This window comes from Sus scrofa, chromosome 7 (assembly GCF_000003025.6).
Source record: "Sus scrofa isolate TJ Tabasco breed Duroc chromosome 7, Sscrofa11.1, whole genome shotgun sequence".
Classification (NCBI taxonomy): Eukaryota; Metazoa; Chordata; class Mammalia; order Artiodactyla; family Suidae; genus Sus; species Sus scrofa.
In genome coordinates this window covers 115,463,516-115,483,148 of record NC_010449.5, presented here as the reverse complement: position 1 = coordinate 115,483,148, position 19,633 = coordinate 115,463,516, and the positions used below count along the sequence as shown (strand labels likewise).

Below are 19,633 nucleotides of genomic sequence, written 5' to 3'. Positions count from 1 at the left end.
TGTGGTATATACCCTTCTGTGTCTGGCTTATTTCCCTTAACAGGCTGAATTTTTTTTTTCTTTTCCTTTTTTAGGGCTGTGCCTGTGCATATGGAGGTTCCCAGTTAGGGGTCGAATCAGAGCTGCAGCTCCTGGCCTATACCACAGCTGCAGCAACGCAGGATCTGAGCCACATTTGTGACCTACACCACAGCTCACAGCAACGCTGGATCCTTAACTCAGTGAGTGAGGCCAGGGATCGAACCCATATCCTCACAGATCCTACTCAGGTTCCTTAACTGCTGAGCCACGAAGGGAACTCCCAACATACTGATTTTAAGATTCATCCAGGAGGTAATGTCACGTGCACCCGTGCTCCATTCCCTGTCATTGCTGAATAGTACTCCAGTGTACAGACATGCCACATTATGTTCTCCGTTCACCTGTGGACGGACATTTGCACTGTTCCAGTTTGGGAGATCACCAGTACAGAGGCTATAAACTTGTACCTAAAACAACTCTTGGTGTGAACATGTATTTTCACTGCTCTTGGGTAAACACTTCAGGGTAGAATGACTAGGTCATATAGAAGATGCACGTTTAAGTAAACGCCAGTCAGTTTTCCAAAGTGGCTTCCACCATTTTACATTTTACAGTGCAGTCCACTGGCACCGCATCAGGGTTCCAGCTATTCCAAGTCTGCGTCAAATATTTGGTACTGACAGGCTTTTTACACTACACATTCTAGTGAGTGGGTAGTTGTATCTTAGTATGGCTTTAATTTGTGTTCCATTTATGGCTAACAATGTTGAGAACCTTCTCATGTTTTTTCTTTCTTTCTTTCTTTGGCCGTCCCACAGTATACAGAGTTCTTGGGCCAAGGATCAGATCCTAGTTGCCACCTACGTCACAGCTGTGGCAACACTGGATTTTTAACCTACTGTGCCAGGCTGGGGATCAAACCTGCGTCCCAGCGCTCTAGGGAGGCCACTGATCCTGTTGTACCACAGCATGAACTCCTCTTTTTGATCAGGTGTTATAGCTTCCTTTGTGAATATCTATTTTCAAATATACTGTTCATTTCTTAACTGGATTGTTTAAGAGTTCTGTGTCATCGAGTTGTAATAGTTCCTCATACATTCCAGATACAAGCTTGATATATGTACTGTGAATATTTTTTTCATTTGGGCTTGACTTTTTGTTTTAATAAAGTTGAATTATCACATTTTTCCTCCATAGTTCATGACTTTAAATAATCCTTGCTAAATCCCAAAGCCACAGATATTTTTCTCCTGTATTTCTATCAAGAAGCTGTACAGTTTTAGCTTTATATTTACATTTATCATAGATTTCAAGTTAGTCTTAGTGTATGGTGAGAGATGAGAGCCAACGTTCAATTTTTTTCTCTTATGTATCCCAGTACCACGTTTCGAAAACACTTTCCTCAATGAATTGCTTTGACACTCTATTGAAAAATCAATTGACCAAGTACACGTGAGTCTATTTCTGGATTCTCTCTTCTTTTCCACTGTTCTGTATGTCAATCCTTTTAGCAACATTACATTCTTTTGATTACTGCAGTTTTATTATAAGTCTTGAAAACATGCCTTTACCTTTTTTTTTTTTTAATCTCTTTGGCTCTTTCAAGTCATTTGCACTCCCATATAAATTTTAGAATTAGCTTTTCTACAAAAAAGCACAATTTTGGTTGTGACTGTGTTGAGCTGTTGATCAGCTTGGGGAGAACTGACATTTTAACAATAGTACATCATCAGGTCTTCCAATCCATGAATATGGTATATACTTGTTTTTGAAAAGTTCTCATAACACTGTTCTGTGGTTTTTCAGTGTAGAGTGTAGAGTTTTCAGTATAGATATTATGTATCTTTTGTTAAGTGGAATTTTAAAATTTTCATTTTCTAAATATATTCTACTAGTATATAAAAATACAACCGATTTTTTTATATTAACTTGTAATCTGAAACACCCTCAAATCCATTTACTAGTTCTAACAGTTGTTTTGTAAATTACTGAAGATTTTCCATGTAAACAGCAATGTCATCTACAAATAGAAACATTTTAGTTCTTGCTTTCAGATCTTTAGACTTTCTAGGGTTTTGTTTTCTTGCTTTATTTCAATGGCTAGATCCTTCTTTCTGTACAGTATTGAATAAAAGTAATGAAAACAATCCTTGCCAGTTCTTATCTTAGAGGCACAGCATTAAACATCTACCACTAAGTATGGTATTAGCTGTAGGTTTTTCATACATGCCCTTTATCAGATAAGGAAGTTTCCTTCATCCCTAGCTTTCTGAGTGTTTTTACCAAGAATGTTAATTTTGTCATATTATAACGGGAGGATGTCCAGGTTACCTTGTTCAGTATATCGCCATAATTAGAAGTTTGATCAACTTTTCAGAAGTATGTTCTTTCTTTCCATTCTGAGTGCTATATGTTCTTCCTTTCTAACACTGAAGGACCTTTTTGTAGATCTCATGTTTGTTTCTTTTTTCTCCTTAGCCATCCCTGTACAAGAAGTCTGTTCAATACACTTGTTTTCCTATAATGATTGCTTATGTCCTCTTTACAGTACTATTCTCTATTAATCTGATAGTCTAAGAATTGTCCATTTTGATCCTGAGCTGGTGCACCATCCATAGTGGCTTCCTAATGTTTTGCAGCTTTTATTTCATACGGATGTATTGGCTTGAGAAGAATCTCTAATTCAGCTCCCTAGTTATCTTATTAATAAATAATAGTGCTCATTTCTGGTTAAACTGAAGTGGTCAGGAAACCTTCCACTCCTAGCCAGAGCAAACACAAAATTACAAGCTCAGTTCTGTACCGTTCTTGGGCCTCTTTCCTGCACAGCTCAATTCCAAACGTCTTAGGAATGTGACTCCTGGTACAGGAGGTGGGGGACTCTCTCTACCAAATCAGTGCCAGTCTCTGAAATTATCTTTCTAATTCCTTTCACCTATCTCAGGGTTTCATCTAGCCTGGAGTATATATAAGAAAATTTCTCTTGGTACCTATCAGACCTTAACAATATTTCTAATTTCCAATGCTGAAAGGAAAAAACTATGTCCCTCTCTTTAATTTTATGTATTTATCAAAGGGAGAATAAAGAATATGATTCATGTCTTAGTAGTTTTCAGTCAGCATCACATGATATTCCTACAATTATGTCCTTAAATATATGTAGGAACTCAAAATTAAATAAATATATGTACAACCAAGCAAAATAGTCTCTTAAGTGCACTCTAACTTAACAAGCTAGGCTGATTCTGGTTTTACCTGTTTAAATTAATCCTTAAGCAATAACTGTATATTAACTTTCAGAAAACTCATCAACTGTGTCAAAATTTCAGTGACAAAAAACCAAATACAAAATAAACCAAAGAATATTCTAATAGGCTCTGATCTTGGTTAAGGGGCATAGACCTGGACAAGACTGAATTAATTTTGGTCCACAATGATCTAGAGTCAGCCTAGACTTTGAAGACCTAACAGAAAGAAAGAAGCTGGTTCTGAGATCAAAGTTAAGGAACTGATTACTCTGTTGAACTGCTAAACTTCCACACACTTAAATCCTACTCAGCAAGAGAGGCCACAGGACACTATTCTACCCTGAATTCATATATGACATTCTAACATCTTTCTAAAGCCTTAAATACTGGCCCAGATTTTTTAATTAGCAATTGTATAAATGGCTATCATGTATAAACTGTACGAACAACCTGAGTGTCCCTGCCTGTGAAACAAGGAACCAGGTGAAATCAGTGCAATTTCTAGCAAAAATGACAGGTTCCAATGTTTTTTGTACCAATTTAGGATCAAAAAAAAAAAAAAAAAAAAAACCTCTGCTTTCCAAGATGATTTTTAGATAAAACTCCCTTTCATATCATATGTATAACTTGACATGAGATTAATTTTTATAGGTGAAGGGAAGGGACTGCCTGCCTCACCCCTCTCCCTCCTGAGTGTCACACACCCAAAAGGCAAGGAGACCAACACAGCAGATGGAGGAGGCGCAGAGCCTCAGAGGAGACCAAGACTTCCGTGGAGCAGCTCCCATCCGAAACGGCCGATTTCAGCCAAAAGACATGCTACAGCTATCATCTAAGTATGGATATATTATATTCCAAGTACAGACATTTTTTCTCTTCCTGGATCTAAGTGTTTAGAATGATACCTAAGTAACCAAGGTGAGAGAGAAAGAAATTAATATTAACTGGGGAGTTCCCCCTGTGGCTCAGCAGTAACGAGTCCGACTAGTATCCAGGAGGACACAGGTTCATCCCTGGCCTCACTCAACTGGGTTAGGATCCAGTGTCGCCATGAGCTGTGGTGAGGTCACAGATGCAGCTCGAATCTGGTGTTGCTCTGGCTGTGACATAGGCCAGCAGCTGCAGCTCCAATAAGACCCCTAGCCTGGAAACTTCCAAATGCCAAGTGTGGCCCTAAAAAGAAAAAAGAAGAAATTAACCTGAACTGAATGCCTACCATCATAATAAACATCTTTACTCTTATCTCTTTTAATACAAACACATCAGAAGGTATTTGTTATATGCATTTTTAAAGGTCATATGAAGCTCAGCCCTTCAGTAGCATCCTTTTAGGAATACCGAAGTGAACACATGTGGTCTAACAACCCAGAAATAAAAATGTGACACAGAGAAGTGGAAGTGTACTTACCCAATGCCCTGAGCTATATTTTCTAACTGCCGACACATACAAGATCGAACTTCATATTCTACATCTTGACAGAGTGATTTTACCAAGGGAAGTATTTCTCTTTTAATGCTTAGAGAGGGAGGAAAGAAACATGCAACATTTTCAAAAAATTGCCATACAAATCTTAGCCTAATAATCACAAACATACTTTAAAATAGAACTTTATAGTTTACGATGTGTATTTACTCTATGCTATTACATATGGATGTTATCCGCTACCTTAAAATTATGTATAATGACTGGCTCTTTTTAAAATAATGGTTAATTTCAAATTGGCAGCTAAAATATAAGATAAAAGGTTATAGGCAAGTGGAATATCCGATTCTAACAACGATTAACCAAACTACTTTTCAATTTTATATCCTACTCTTATGTCATAATCACACAAAATTCCATTTGTTCCACTTGGTATTTATCATCTGGGCAGAGAGTGGCATATAAATAATAAATACTCTCTATAAAACCTCAAAATAAGATAAATTATTCAAAATAACAAATTCAAAGCAATAATGGAAAAAATCCAAAAATCTATGTCACGTTTGCCAATTTTTGAAGTCTGTAAGATAATATCATTTTATCCTCAAAACTACACTAGGTATGTGACAAAGAAGAAATTCATCTGAATAAGTAGACTTATGAGAATTCTATATGCTATAAAGTTAAAACAGCTAAACTGTATACAGTATGGAATAATATAAATTTAATTATTAATCATATAGTTTTACACATTTTAAATTACTTTAATGTAGACAAAAATTACATACAAATACTCACGCATGTGCATCAAATTTGTTGGTCAATTTTCCTAAAATTTTACAACTAACTAAACGAGACTGGACTGTTTGGGAAAGTTGTGCCTTGGAAACAAGTGGATTCAAAATCTAAATAGAAAAGATTTAGAGAATGAATTCATAAAATGTTATATATTCTTGACAGTAATTTAAGCTATTTTCTTCAAACAATATTAACATCCCCAATTTTTTTTTTTTTTTTCGTCTTTTTGCCTTTTTCTCGAGCTGCTCCCATGGCATATGGAGGTTCTCAAGCTAGGCATCTAATCGGAGCTGTAGCCGCAGGCCTACGCCAGAGCCACAGCAACGCGGGATCCAAGCCACGTCTTCGACCTACACCACATGGTTCCTAGCAAGATTCACCAACCACTGAGCCACAACGGGAGCTCCCCCAAATGTTTTTAAAAGAACCTCAATTACACTTTGATGTACATGGCTGCTTATTATCTGGATTACTTCTGGATTTTCAAGGTAAAGATGATGATAAATTATGCAATCAGGGAGTTCCCATCATGGCTCAGTGGTTAACGAATCTGACTAGGAACCATGAGGTTTCGGGTTCAATCCCTGGCCTCGCTCAGCAGGTTAAGGATCCGGCATTGCCGTGAGCTGTGGTGTAGGTCACAGACATGGCTTGGATCTGGTGTTGCTGTGACTGTGGCGTAGGCCAGCAGCTGTAGCTCCAATTAGACCCCTAGCCTGGGAACCTCCATGCACTGCAGGTATGACCCTAGAAAAGGCAAAAAAAAATTTTTTTTAATTATACAAACAAAAACTGTCAGGCACAAAAGAACTGAGTGAAAGCTTATGGTGAATTCTCTAGTGATCTGTATGCATAGGTCATTGTGAAACACATATTTTCAAAGGAAAAAAGCAAATTAGATACCTCGTTTTTTTGTTTGTTTGTTTTTTGCTTTTTAGGGCCACACTCGCAGCATATAGAAGTTCCTAGGCTAGGGGTGGAATAGGAGCTACAGCTGCCAGCTTATGCCACAGCAACTGGGGAGCTGAGCCATTCTGCAACCTACACCAGAGCTCATGGCAATGCCGGATCCCTGACACACTGAACAAGGCCAGGAACTGGACCCAAATCCTCATGGATACTAGCTGGATTCATTTCTGTTGTACCACAACAGGAACTACCACTATCCTTTAATTTGTTTTTATTCCATATAAATTTTTATATTTGTCCTGAAGAAGAAAAACATTATAATTTGAATTAGTTGTAAGTATTTATAACTTACTTACTATAACTTATTTATAACTTACTTAATAGAGGGATTTATAAAATACTTAACAGACATATTTCTTTTTTTTTTTTTTTTTTTTTTTGTCTTTTGTCTTTTTAGGGCTGCACCTGCGGCATATGGAGGTTCCCAGGCTAGGGGTCTAATTGGAGCTGAAGCCGCTGGCCTCAGCTACAGCCACAGCAACATGGGATCCAAGCCGTGTCTGCAACCTACACCACAGCTCATGGCAAAGCCGCATCCTAACCCACTGAGCAAGGCCAGGGATCAAACCTGAAACCTCATGGTTCCTAGTTGAATTCATTTCCGCTGCACCACAACAGGAACCCCTGTATTTCTATTAAATAATTCTGTCATTTGAATACAACAACCCAGCTCTGATGCTATATTGTGTGTGTGCTGGACACTTGAACACAATAGCCGGAGAGAGTGCAAAGAACTATGAAGATCAGATCCTGATTCTGGTCCACGCTTACTATTTATTTTTTTGTTTGTTTAAACCTAAAATTTATTATTTTTTTAAATGAAATTATTTTTTTCCCATTATAGCTGGTTTACAATGTTCTGTCAATTTTCTACAGTAAAGCAAAGAGACCCAGTCACACATACATATATACATTCTTTTCTCACATTATCCCCCATCATGTTCCCAGCTATTTAATTTGCCTAAGTAATCTTGCTATTTCTCTCCCCATGGTTTCTCATCTAATTGAGATGGAGATCAGAATACTAGGTTTGTACTGAGATCCCTCCACCTTCTAAAATTCTATGACACTAATCAAAGGGTCAACATTTTTCCTCTCAACAAAGTTGCCAGAATAACTGAGTGCATAGTGATAAATATATAATTTAGAAGTCAAAGAACTGATGGAAGATAGGGAGTTCCCGTCGTGGCACAGTGGTTAACGAATCTGACCAGGAACCATTAGGTTTCGGGTTCGATCCCTGCCCTTGTTCAGTAGGTTAACGATCCAGCGTTGCCGTGAGCTGTGGTGTAGGTTGCAGACGAGGCTCGGATCCTGCATTGCTGTGGCTGTGGCTGTGGCCAGTGGCTACAGCTCCGATTCAACCCCTAGCCTGGGAACCTCCATATGCCGCGGGAGTGGCCCAAGAAATGGCAAAAAGACAAAAAAAAAAAAAAGATGTGATGGAAGATAATATAAGAAAGGGACACTCTGCTGTACAGCAGAATTGGCACAAAATTGTGCATCAACTATACTTTAACTAAAAAAAATTGCAAAAAAAGTCGAATGTCTGAAATAAAAAGGCATATTTAGGAGTTCCCGTCGTGGCTCAGTGGTTAAACAAACCTGACTAGTAACCATGAGGTTGCGGGTTCAATCCCTGGCCTTGCTCAGTGGGTTAAGGATCCGGTGTTGCCGTGAGCTGTGGTGTAGGTTGCAGACACAGTTCAGATCCCACATAGCTGTGGCTGTGGTGTAGGCCCACAGCTGTAGTTCTGATTCAACCCCTAGCCTGGGAACCTCCATATGCCACAGGCATGGCCCTAAAAAGACCAAAAAAAAAAAAAAAAAAAAGCATATTTAAAATCTTAAATCTCCTGTTAGATAATATATGACCTTCTAGAGTAAAAACTGCACTGTACTATACATCAATAATCAAAAAATATAAACATATGTCAATGTTACATTCAATATTTAAATATATGTAATCTTCTACATGTTCAGCATCTAACATACAAACAGCCTTATAACTGGGTAAATCTTCCCATTTTCGAGCATGTGTTTTGGCAGAGAGACCATAATCTGTATGAGGGCAAAGACAATGAAATCCATAAAGCATTTTCCTCAACAGTGACATATTCGAAAGGAAATTCACATAGAAATAATGTTCAAAGAATGAGAAATCATTTCTTCAGAGAATCAATTTCCTAATTTTCCTCTTCTCTCATATGAATTTACTAAAACTTTTCCAGAAGGGTATACTGCAGAATGTTAAACATCAAAAAGCAAACAACAAGCTGGCAACATTATTTGCAACTTAGGTAACAAAGGACTGGCAACTTTAATATACAGTACATAAAAGAATACAATTTTATTATGCTGATACTCTATATTATACTGATACAGTACATTAAAAATAATACATGAGAACATAGTCAACAGCATAACAATCAAAAAAAGCCAATTAAAACATAATTCTATTTGGGGCCATCAAATTTCACGGAATGCTATTGCTAATAAAAGCCCAGAGAAACAGACATTTTCTCATATTGGTAGTCAAGAGCCTTAAGAATATTAATGCCCTCTAACCCAGTAATTTCACTTTTTTGGAAGTTACAGTTTAGGAAATTACCTAAAAAATGAGAAAAGTTCTATAAAGATGTTCATTGTCTTATTTTGATAGTAAAAAACTGAAAACAGGCTTAAATGTTTAAGATGTAAAATACTTGTAGCTACTTACCAAATGAGTAATATGAGGAAATAATAAGGAAAATAACGCTAAGTAAAAAGCAACCAGATATAAATTCAATATGATCACTAACATGGCAAACAGCACCATACACAAGGAAAAAATCTGCAATGAAAATACATCAGAATGTTCAAAGTGGCTAAAGTACAGAACCATAATTTTTCTTCCTTCTATTTTCTATACTACTCAGATTTTCTATAATGAACATGTGCTACTTTCAGAGTAGGACATTATTCTCTTTCAAAATACCTTTTTTATCAAAAACAAAGGCAAGAAAAACCTTAGAGTATATACATATTTTATAAATATCAGTGTTTACCAAAAAAAAAAAAAAAAAAAAAAACAAAAGTATTACCTCATGCCTTAGGGTCTCTTTGGGCAATACGTCTATAACAGACAGAAGAGTTTCAAGCCACGCGTTGCTGACACCTGATGGCACAGATAAAGTGTGCCAAATTAACAGTCTCATTTACAGATTTAGTTTCCACTTGGCCATTAATATTTATAATAGTATTTAATAATAAAATGTAGATAATTATTTTTATTACTATTGCAAGAAGTGTATTTATTGCCTTAATTCAGCATCTGAAAAACATTTATATATATATATACTTTTTTTTTGTCTTTTTGCTATTTCTTTGGGCCGCTCCCGCGGCACATGGAGGTTCCCAGGCTAGGGGTCAAATCGGAGCTGTAGCCGCCGGCCTACGCCAGAGCCACAGCAACGCGGGATCCCAGCCATGTCTGCAACCTACACCACAGCTCACGGCAACGCCGGATCCTTAACCCACTGAGCAAGGGCAGGGACCAAACCCGAAACGTCATGGTGCCTAGTCGGATTCGTTAACCACTGCGCCATGACGGGAACTCCACATTTATATTTTTAAAAAGCATATTGAGGGGTTATCTTTAACCCAAAATGTAAATTTTTGTTGTATAACACTATAAACATAAATGCTCTAAAAGAAAACAATCTAAGAATTATAAATCATAAGATGAACTAATGGGTCTTTAGGCTTTAAGGACACTGAATTTTGTGGGTTTTATTAAGGAAACGGCCATTGCTATTCTTAGTCACTCCACTGATCAACTCTTGAGCAGCAGACTAACATAATTCAAATAACATCATGGCCACATGCAAGAAACAGTAAGCACATAAACAATTAAGCATGCCAGGCACCTGACCTGCATCCCTGTGCTCCAGGTGGAGTAGAATGACTTGGAGGAAGGAGTGGGCATATGTATGAATTGACACTGATTCTTCCTGTAGAATGGTCAAAAATGATACCGCAGCCGTTAACTGCATTTCCACTCCTGCAACATGCAGAGCTTCCTGTATAATCAGAAAGAATTTGCTATTACATAGATGAGAGATCAGAAATTATTTTTTTTTAATCCAAGGTCATAGGAACCAAACACAGTCATATTCCACAAAAGAATTACTATGACCTTGAAGGAAATGTACTTCCTCTTATTACTTAAGAAAAGTCTATTAATCTGCTCCTGATTGTTTAACTCATTAGACCACATAAAGCTTAAACATCTTAGGAATTTATGAAAGATCATTCCATTGCTGTACTGCATAAAAAATTATTAAAAATACATAAACCTTTAGGTAACAGGATAGACATTTGTAATAGATCTCAATTTCCGTTTTGCTATTGTATTGCACAGTTTGCCATCCCACCTAGAACAATGTCAAAGCACAGACAATCGCAGGTGTTTTTATTACTTGTATTTCTGCTTTTACACATTCTCCTATAAAAAAGGAATACACTTAAGATTGTGCAAATGTATTTTCCCCTTTAAACAACTAACAAGAACCTAAATGACCATAAAGCGAACTGTTTTAAAAAGTTAATTTTTAAATAAAAATGTTTTAAAAAATTAATTATAGTCATAGCCATCTCCACTCACCTTTCAAAGTTAAAGCCTACAGGAGTTCCCGTCATGGCTCAGTGGTTAACGAATCCGACTAGGAACCATGAGGTTGCAGGTTCAATCCCTGGCCTTGCTCAGTGGGTTAAGGATCCGGCGTTGCCGTGAGCTGTGATGTAGGTTGCAGACGCGGCTCGGATCCCCGTTGCTGTGGCTCTGGCGTGGCGGTGCTACAGCTCCAATTCGACCCATAGCCTAGGAACCTCCATGTGCCGCGGAGCGGCCCAAGAAATGGCAAAAAGACCAAAAAAAATAAAATAATAATAAAGTTAAAGCCTACAATAGAAGAGTTTAACACATCAAAGGGTTAAAAAAAAAAAAAAAAACCCATCTTTCCTATAATCCTCATCAAAGATATTACCCATACTTCTCTAGAAGACTGTGTGGGTGTGGGTGTGTATAATGCACAGGTAACTCAAAGAATTACTTTGTTTAATCAATTAGGGCAATTCCTGGAATCTCCCTTGTATGCCTATTTTATAACCAATAAAGTTAGGAGAACAATGTGGAATTTGAAGCCATAAAACAAAGTTTCATATCTGTGATCTTGGAAAAATTAATTTTTCTGCATGATTTCCTAATATATAAAATGTGAATTATGGCATCATCATCTTAGAGATTTGGCTTAAAGCATTTAAAGAGAATGTCTATGACTTACCAACTTGTGCAAACTGAGCATTTAAATAATGACCACGTACAGCCCATGATCTCCTCCATACCACCCCTCATCACCTGAACTCTCTCTCCCCAAACCTGCTCCTCTCCTCCAACCTCTTCATCTTAGTCAACAATAAAGGACAACTCTGACCTTCCAGCTTTCAACCCAGAACTCTGGGGCCATCTTTAATGCCTCTCAGTCCTTCACTTACCATAATGAAACGACCAGTCGATCCTGATTCAAAATCTGACCACCTATCACCTCCACCACTGCCACTCTAATCCAAGCCACCATCAGCTCCAGCCTGAATTATTCCAATAACCTGTTAACTAGTCCCCAATTCCATCACTGCCCCCTCTATTATCTACTCTCTACAGCAGCCAGAGAGATCCTTTTTAAAAAGTCAGATCATGTCACTTTTCTGCTCAAAACTCTCCAGTGGCTTTCCAACCCACTCAGACGAAAAGTCAAAATCCTTTCAGTGACTTACAAAGATCTGTTCTCAAGTCCTTTTTTTCCCAGATTTCCACATGGTTGGCTCCCAGACCTCTTTAAAGCCTCTATTCAAATATGGCCTTTTCAAAGGGCCCTTCCCTGATGATCCTGCTTTAAACCGAAAGCCGCCCCATGCCCCAGCCCTCACCATGACCCGACAGGTGCGTCATCTCCATCACCCAACATACAACATGTTCAATGCTTATGGCCTATCTCCCACATCTAGAACATAAGCTGCAGGACGGCAGAATTGTTGTCTGTTGTGTTCACTAACATATCCCAACTCCTAGAGCACACGGCAGGCATTCAGTAAGTAAGTGCTGGATGACTGAATAGCTCTTACCCTTTCACCTAAACTTTCTGCTCTTGACGCTTTCTCCCTTCACACACTTTTCCACATCTCCTAAAAGGTGGCTTCAAGAGATTTTGAAGTGAGTCCTAAAGATTAGGGATTGGTAGAATTAGACACAAGGCAAAGCAAAAATGGATCACATAGAAATGCATTCTTAATTCTCTTTCTATCATGTCAATAAGGAGATATTCCTGCCATCTCCCCACCCGCCCTGCCCACCCCCAACCCCAGTATCTCTGTAACCATGATTTCCACCAAGTACCCCGAGTCTTTGATTCAGCGCAGTGGGACCACAGCCAGTCATCGTGCTAGGAGGTAACATATGTCATTCTACAGCAGAAGAAACAGACTCAGAGCTGTCGAGTACTCTGCTGAAGGCCAGCCAGCTTGTAACTGGCAACTCTAAGATTTGACCCTTTGTCTGCCTGATGCCAAAGCCAAGCACTGAATTCTTCCTCACAAACTCTGCACTTCCATTCATCAGTTATGAAGGCATGGCCTGCATCAGTCCTGAGTCTGTATGTGGTTGTGTCAGAGACCTGGCAGTGGCTTTGCTGTGGCAGATGTTTATGTGGTAGGGTTAATTCCCAGAAAACTTCTCACACATTAGGGTGGCTGATTTGTGCTGTGTTTTAAACTTTTGGATCACACACACAAATGTCATTTGACATGCTTTTCCAACCAACAGTCAACTGCATCTAAAGAGTTCTTGGCTAAAAGGAAAAGAGAAGGAACGATAAGGCGTAAAGCAGAGCAGCAACTGGTCTCTGAAATCAACCTTCCCACACGCCCGTGTGACTCTTTCCAAAGCAAACATTTGTTCCACACTAACAATTTTAGATTTGGAAAACGCTTTTAAAAGATTTGATGTGGCCGGTATACATCACTCACAGGTTTCAGAAGGCACAGCTTTTATTTAGAAACAGAAAGCACTTTGCAAAGAAATATTTAAATAAACTGTGAGGGCCACAATGTGCATTCCAGTTCACACGAGGCTGCTGTTTTACGTTCCAAGAGATGGAAGTCTGCCCCTCTTAAAAGTCATTAAAGTCCTGGGTTGTGTACGTTTGCAAACTTTATGCAAAGGAAGAACAGGAGAAGCTCTCCAACTTCTTATCTTCTTACTGTATTACTTAGTCTTGACTCCCGCAGCAACATGTGCCCCAACTATTTTGCATTTAATTTTCGAAAAATCCTCAAGTCTTATCAGGATTTGGGTTTTTCTCTTGTTGTGCTGCCTTCAACATCTGGGACTGTCCACTGTTAAGAAACCAGCACAGACTAAGAGATTTTATCACTGCTAAAATCCAATTGATTTCTAAAGACAGTTTTTTTTTTCTGAAACACAATACAGTAAGAGTGGGATACTTACCAGCTGGTGTTCTCCTCCACAGTCACACCCTCTGGACAAACACAGTGAGATCCAAACCCTCTGGGTAAATAAGTGTGCGTTCTCATGGACCTTGGAAGACACTGAAAAGTAAATTCCTCTATTGCTTAAGCGCATGTCTTAATGCCAGTTACCGCTCCTCTTACAGACTACTGTATGGCTGGCATTCCAACTTGAATTCCTCAAAAATGAAACGAGACATTTTATAAATGAGTTAATGGTACATTTCCAAATTATAAAAAAAAAGATTCCCACTCAAGGAAGGAAAATGTACTAGACACTTCTGTGTTTAAATTCCTTCTTTAGTTTTAGTATGAATGGTTTAAGAACGCATTTTGTAAAACACAATAATATAGTCCTTGCTGAGAGGGAAACTGCTGTCTCCAATAAACCCACATCATATGCATCAAAAAGGTAGTTCTCTTTACAATATACAACATGGAGAGGTATCAACACTGGCTTACTCTGAAAGGCAAATATTTGGGGTTCACACACTTGGAAACTAAACTTATTAAATAAAACTGGTAAACACGTCTACCAAAAATACTGATGGTTAAAAGTAAAGGAGCCCTAAAATTACAAAGTATCTTTGTATATTTTTAGAGATAAAATCACTGGTTATTTTGAAATTAAATAACAGGGATTTCAATATTAAAATACAGAAAACCTAGGACATAAAATATGGGGTTTTGAGGTCCTAAGTATGAGAATTTTTAGTAACTAACAGTAACAGTGAACAGCTCTCTTCACTATAAATTGCACTATTTATGAAAAGACTTTAAACCTAAGTTAAATATGAGTAACTGGATCTTGCCAACTCTAAAATACCTTTAACAACTAAGACGGTATCACATTCTTTCCCCTACACTGATTGCCTTGTTCCACACTTAAGGGCGGGAAGAACTATTGAGAGCCCTGAAAATCCAAATCTGAGAAGGAGAAGGGGGAAATAAAGTGGAGACAGTAGACAGGAATAAAAAGGGTGTGTTTTACTCTTCTTTTAATCCATGTTTCAGTGATTAGCAAGGTTCATGAGGAAGTACACATAAAAATATCCCAAAGATGGGAGTTCCCATTGTGGCTCAGCAGAAACAAATCTGACTAGCATCCATGAGGACACAGGCTTGATCCCTGGCCTTGCTCAGTGGGTTGAGGATCCGATCCAGCGTTGCCGTTAACTATCGTGTAGGCCACAGACGCGGCTCAGGTTCCACGTTGCTGGGGCTGCGGTTGTAGGCCGGCAGCTGCAGCTCTGATTTAACCCCTAGCCTGGGATCCTCCATATGCCACAGGTGTGGCCCTAAAAAGACCAAAAAAAAAAAAAAAAAAAAAAATCCCAGAGGTCTCTTTCCTTAAAAGAAACACCAATACCAATAGTAACTATCACATACATGACTACCACAAATGTGCAGTGAAGTATCTGGCCATGCAAAAACATGAAAACACCTGACCATATCAACACATTTCAAGACCATGGTTTGAGCTGGACTACTCTGCTAAGTCATTTTTACACGTAATTAATTAGAATCATGGGTAATTTCATAATTTAGGCTTAAAAAGTAATTTAAAACACTGCAAAGAAAGGATATGCTTATCAAAGAGGGAACTATTTAATGGACGCAAGAACTGTAAGTAACCATTTCAAATGATCCACTGCAGACATATTTACTTAAACATGTTTTTGAAAAAATTATACACTGTTTTCTCAGGGTTTCAGCATTGGAAAGTACAGCAAATTCTATAAGCACGCTTTCCTTTCTCTCTAGTCAGTCATAGTACCTTTCCCCCTCTATCCTAATCTCTAAAGCAGCCCAATGAAAAATCTAATTCTGATACTATAATTTCACTCGCAACTATTTATTAAGTACCAACATTCATACTAAGTATTCTGGGAAACTGGAGGAAAGTCAGGGACATGGTTGCCTACCTTTGAGGGACTCTTGTTGATGATATGCCTTCAAATATTGAATGAATATTCATTTAGTTACCTTCAAGGCACTGTGCTGGAGCATGGAGACTTAGCAAGGAGCAATGCAACAACGTACCTGTTCATCCCGCAATTAAAACTGGGGTAAAAATCTAAGGATGAGAAATACAAGATGCCACAGCGCACCTTCTGGGTGGGCTGACTGCCTCTGAGGAAAGGGATCATTGAGAGGTGACAACAGACCTGCATGAAGTGATAGAAATAACTCGACACCACCTAGGATAAAGGAAGCTGGCGAAGCTAGAGGAGCAGGCAGGTAAGCATTTCTGGCACTGAGAAGTGAGGAGGAGCATGGATTCAAGGAGCTGAAAGGTCAGAGCGCCCAGAGCACAGAGTGAGAGGAGGGGCGGGGGCTAGTGAAACAGATGGAACCCAAGTCACATAGAGCCTGAGCTGCATTAAGCAACAGAATATTCAAACTGCAGTTTTAAATGCTTTGAAAGAGCATGGTGAAAATGACTGAAACATGGTGAAAATGATTGGAATGGGAGGGAGGTAGCAGGTGGGGATCCCTTGGGAATTTACTACAATGAACTGAGCAAACCTTCATAGTAGCTTGGACCAGGGTGGAGGTAGAGTGGCTGGAGAGAGGTAGATGGATTCAAGACAGATTTAAGACATAAAATAAACAGGATTGAATGAACAAGTAGGAAAAGAATAGATGATATCAAGGATGACGACCAAAATCCTGGCTTGAAGACCAGGTGGAGAACAACGTTACCCATTAGGATAGGGAAAACTAGAGAAGCCCAGATGTCAAGAGGAAATACCAGGAGCTCAGTTTTGAGCTTGTTTTTTTTTTTTTGGTCTTTTTTTTTTTTTTTTTTTTTTGCCATTTCTTGGGCCGCTCTCGTGGCATATGGAGGTTCCCAGGCTAGGGGTCAAATTGGAGCTGTAGCCACCAGCCCACGCCAGAGCCACAGCAACGCTGGATCCAAGCCACGTCTGCAACCTACACCACAGCTCACGGCAATGCCGGATCGTTAACCCACTGAGCAAGGGCAGGGACCGAACCCGCAACCTCATGGTTCCTAGTCGGATTCGTCAACCACTGCGCCACGACGGGAACTCCTGAACTTGTTAACTTTGAAATGACTCTGAGGCATCCAAGTAGAGATTACAAACAGGGAGTTGTATATGCAGTTCTGATACTCTGAAAAGGTCTATTATAAATAAGAGGATTAATAAAGAATCGATAAAATTTATATATGAGATATTTAAAGTCAAGCGTATGGGGACAGATTACCTACAGGGCAAACACAGACCAAAAGTGGAGATCTGCTACTGGAAAAGTTTCATCCCAATTTTAAAAAAGAGGAGAGGAGGGTGTTGAAAAAAGTTTAAAAAGGAGATCTATCACAAGTATTTCAGCAGAATATTTCATTTAAGGTTCTGGATTATTCTTAGCACGGCTCTAGGAAAGAATCAAAATTGATCTGTGTAGGGTAGAGGTAATGATGGGGAATACGCAGATATATAAAAAGAAGTATTGGGGGGTAATGTCATTCCAAGATTAAATCAAAAGGAAAAATACAAGGAAAGGGAACTTCAGTGGACAGGGCAGGTAATTCTAATCAGCTCTCCTGATGAGGACAATTTTATTTTATTTTATTTTATTTTTTAATTTTGGGGGTCTTTTTAGGGTTTTTTTTTTTTTTTTTTTGGTCTTTTCTAGGGCTGCACCTGCGGCATATGGAGGTTCCCAGGCTAGGGGTCTACTCGGAGCTGCAGACACCAGCCTATGCCAGAGCCACTGCAACACAGGATCTGAGCCGTGTCTGTGACCTACACCACAGCCCATGGCAACACCAGATCCTTAACCTACTGGGCGAGGCCAGGGATCGAACCTACAACCTCATGGTTCCTAGTTGGATTCGCTAACCACTGCACCATGACAGGAACACCAAGAACAATTTTAAAAACTGGACAAAATACAAAAATCATCTGCACAAAGGCACATGAAAACCAACAAGGTAGGGAAAAAATGACTCACCCAAAATCTAAGAGACAACCGAAACCCAGAGATGAGAGCATGTAATGTGGTTCCTCTTTTTTCCCTGGGAGAATTTCAACACATAACTAACAAAGGACTTGGATTCCGAATACCTAAAGATTAGTTTGTATTCTATCATATGGGTATACCACAATTTGTTTATCCATTCATCTGTTGATGGATATGTGGATTATTTTTAGTTTTGGCTATTACAAATGGAGATGCAATGAACAACTATATACGAGTCTTTCTAAGAACACTTGCTTCAATGTCTCTTAATCCTTAGGAGTGAAGTGGTTGAGTGATTCAACAGGTATACATTTAAACTTCTGAGAAACTGCCCAACTGTTTTCCCAAGTAGTTGTAGCATCTTACGTTTCCACCAACAACAGAGTATGAGAGTTTAAGTTGCTCCACATTTTTGTCTATATTTGATATTGTCTGGGATTTTTAGTACACACATTCTAACAAGTGCATAAATTTATTTGCATTTATCTGATGATGATTGATATTGAATATCTTGTTTATTTGCTACCCAGAAATCTCTTGTGAAGTACCAGTTTAAATTTTTTGCCTTTTTAAAACTGGGCTTATTATTGAGTTTTGAGAGTTCTTTATGTATTCTAAACACATATCCTTTATCAATAGATATGTGATGTAGAAATATTTTCTTCCATTCTATGACTTTTTTTGTATTCTCTTAACTTTACACTTTCATGAATGATATCAAATTTATCAAATTTTTCTTCTATGGATCATGCTCCTGGTGTCATATATAAAAAATCTTTGTCTAATCCAAAGGTCACAAAGACTTACTCTTTAGTTTCCTTCCATAAGCTTTTATAATTTCAGTTTTAACATTCTAGTTTATGACCTATTTGGGGTTAACCTTTCTATATGTTACCAAGTATAGACATTTTTCTCAACTTACTCAGCACTCTTTTGTTAAAAAGACTATCCTCTCCACAAGACTGCCTTTGTACGTGTGTTAAAAATCAATTGGGGAGGGAGTTCCCATCGTGGCTCAGCAGTTAACAAATCTGACTAGGAACCATGAGGTTGTGGGTTCGATCCCTGGCCTTGCTCAGTGGGTTAAGGATCCAGCATTGCCGTGAGCTGTGGTGTAGGTTGCAGACGCGGCTCGGATCCCGTGTTGCTGTGACTCTGGTGTAGGCTGGCGGCTACAGCTCCAATTCAACCCCTAGCCTGGGAACCTCCATATGCCGCATGTGCAGCCCTAGAAAAGGCAAAAAGACAAAAAAAAAAAAAAATCAATTGGGGAATTCCTGCTGTGGTGCAAAGGGACTGGCAGCATCTTGCGAGCACAGGGATGTGGGTTTGATCCCTGGTCCAGCACAATGGGTTAAGGATCTGGCGTTGCCACATCTGCAGCTTAGTTCACAGCTCAGCTCAGATCTGATCCGTGGCCCAAGAGCTCCATGTGGCTGGGGGAAAAGGAAAGAAAGAAAGAAAAAAACAACAACTGGGCACATATCTGTGGGCTTTTAAAAAAATTCTCTGTATGTCCCATTGATTTGTCTTTATATCAGAATTACATCTTAATTGCTATAGCTATAAATTATATCTCGAAATCAGGTGATAAAAACTCCAACTTTATTGTTTTCAAAATTTG

The 19,633-nt window shown here is 38.7% G+C and overlaps 1 protein-coding gene across 9 annotated transcripts in view; it reads right to left on the bottom strand.

The window, feature by feature from the left end:
* Nucleotides 1-19,633, bottom strand: part of PPP4R4 (protein phosphatase 4 regulatory subunit 4) — a 110,776-nt gene that overhangs the window by 40,084 nt on the left and 51,059 nt on the right. For 2 of the 9 annotated variants that reach the window (XM_021099655.1, XM_021099656.1), the window contains exons 4-8: nucleotides 14,003-14,092; nucleotides 10,373-10,520; nucleotides 9,543-9,616; nucleotides 5,491-5,597; nucleotides 4,678-4,785 (exon numbers count right to left, since the gene is read on the bottom strand). In XM_021099655.1, the coding sequence (XP_020955314.1) occupies nucleotides 4,678-4,785; nucleotides 5,491-5,597; nucleotides 9,543-9,616; nucleotides 10,373-10,520; nucleotides 14,003-14,092 (527 nt within the window). Of the gene's footprint in view, nucleotides 1-4,677; nucleotides 4,786-5,490; nucleotides 5,598-9,178; nucleotides 9,493-9,542; nucleotides 9,617-10,372; nucleotides 10,521-12,621; nucleotides 12,717-13,716; nucleotides 13,891-14,002; nucleotides 14,202-19,633 lie in introns of those variants that run through there. The other 7 variants (XM_021099658.1, XM_021099659.1, XM_021099661.1 and 4 more) reach the window with 6 other exon arrangements.